The 1,654-nt window shown below is 39.4% G+C and overlaps 1 protein-coding gene across 1 annotated transcript in view; it reads right to left on the bottom strand.

Moving 5' to 3' along the window:
- Positions 1-1,573: 1,573 nt before the first annotated feature.
- Positions 1,574-1,654, bottom strand: part of LOC118740001 — a 2,355-nt gene continuing 2,274 nt past the window's right edge. The window contains exon 2 of the mRNA XM_036471501.1: positions 1,574-1,649. Coding sequence (XP_036327394.1) covers positions 1,574-1,649 — 76 coding nt within the window. The remainder of the gene's footprint in view (positions 1,650-1,654) is intronic.

The following is a 1,654-nucleotide window of genomic DNA, read 5'->3' on the forward strand; positions in this document are numbered from 1 at the left end:
AGGCAGGAATTTTATATCCCTCTGCTTAAGCCCCTCATAAAAAAAATTAATTTTTCAATGTAAAAGTTGCACGGTCCACAAGCAACAAACGCTCTTGCAGATAATGGCGGCCCTCCCCTCAAAACGATGCACATATGCTCCGCCTTTTACTATTACTGGCGTTGATTTTGCTGGACCATTCCAGATAAAGGCCTCAATGCTAAGATCGCACACGTTGGTGAAAGGCTATGTGGCTGTTTTTGTATGTTTCACTACAAAAGCAGTCCACCTCGAGCTGTGCTCTGACCAATGCCGGAGTTCTCGCTGCGTTTTCTCGCTTCGTCGGACGATGGGGTTATCCCGCTAAGACAAGAGCAAAACATTTGTAGGGGCCAAACGAGCAACCGAAAAGGAGTTCATCGAATTTTTGAAGGAGGTATCTCAAAATGTCATCCAGAAATACTCCCCTCAAGCCATCAACTGGAAATTTATTCCACCCGGCGCCCCCCACATGGGCGGTTTGTAAGAACCCGCAGTCAAAACTTTCAAAATGCATCTCAAAAGGACTGCCGGACCCAGCAAATTCACCTTTGAAGAATTCACCACCCTATAAGTCCGGATAGTGGCCGTATTAAACTCCCGGCCCTCTTGTTGTGGTTGTTTCCCCAAAAAAAAAGTATACCGTTATACTCAGTTCAATCATCTCTATCGATCCCAATATTTTTTTTTTGAGATTTGGAGCCAAATTGCATTTATGCCCATTTTTATAAGCATTAATTGTCAAATATTCAGTAAAAGGACAATGTACACTCCTTTGTTTACTAGCAATTACCCGGCGTGCTTCGCTGCGCCTTAAATCAATTTTTGTGTTGTAACTCTCCCCCTAAGCTCTTATGGCCTCATTTACAAAATATTTTTAAAGAACTTTATGAAGTTAGATTTAAGAAAAAGTCGATCTGTGAAGCATTGTTTATTTTTTCGAGTTAATATCTTTTCGAAGGTAATTAGAAAATATGTAAAGTGGCGACTTTCTCTTGGAAATTTAATTTATAATCTTATAACTGGAGTCTACTATCGCACCCTTTCCTCAAACGTATATTAATTCAATATTATAATAACGTATATTTATATAATTTGAAAAAATCTCCCTACTATACAAATATGTACTGCAATATTAACTAATATTTTCAAATGTTGTGAGAGGGAGTAACAAAACAAAAATACTTTTAAGGCGCAGCGAAGCCCGCCGGGTATTTGCTAGTATCTAATAATCAAATTAAATTAAAATTTTAAAACAGGTGGCAACCACCCAAAATAATATTTTCGGCTGTAACAGCCATACCTAACCAAAAGCATCAGCGTTGTCTGGCTGGCAAAAAATTCCTATGATCATACAATTTGTATGAAGCATACCGAAATAAAGCGGCGTCAACGCTTAGCGGTTAGAAGATCCGAACTTGACAGAGCATTGGGAAGTGAAGTTTGCTGCAGCAAACGGCGAAACTATCATTTTCGTAATTCACATAAACAAGCCTATGCTTATTGTTGGTGTTATTTATTCATTTGACGTAGCGTTGCCGCTTTTGTTTAGGTATTACTCTTCGGCGTTAACGCTAGGCGTCAGAAATCGCTCAGCCCAACGCTTTTGTGTGGGTATGACAGTAGGCTTTCTTTA

This window comes from Rhagoletis pomonella, unplaced genomic scaffold, assembly GCF_013731165.1.
Source record: "Rhagoletis pomonella isolate Grant_MI unplaced genomic scaffold, Rhpom_1.0 Rhpom_scaffold_00005, whole genome shotgun sequence".
Classification (NCBI taxonomy): Eukaryota; Metazoa; Arthropoda; class Insecta; order Diptera; family Tephritidae; genus Rhagoletis; species Rhagoletis pomonella.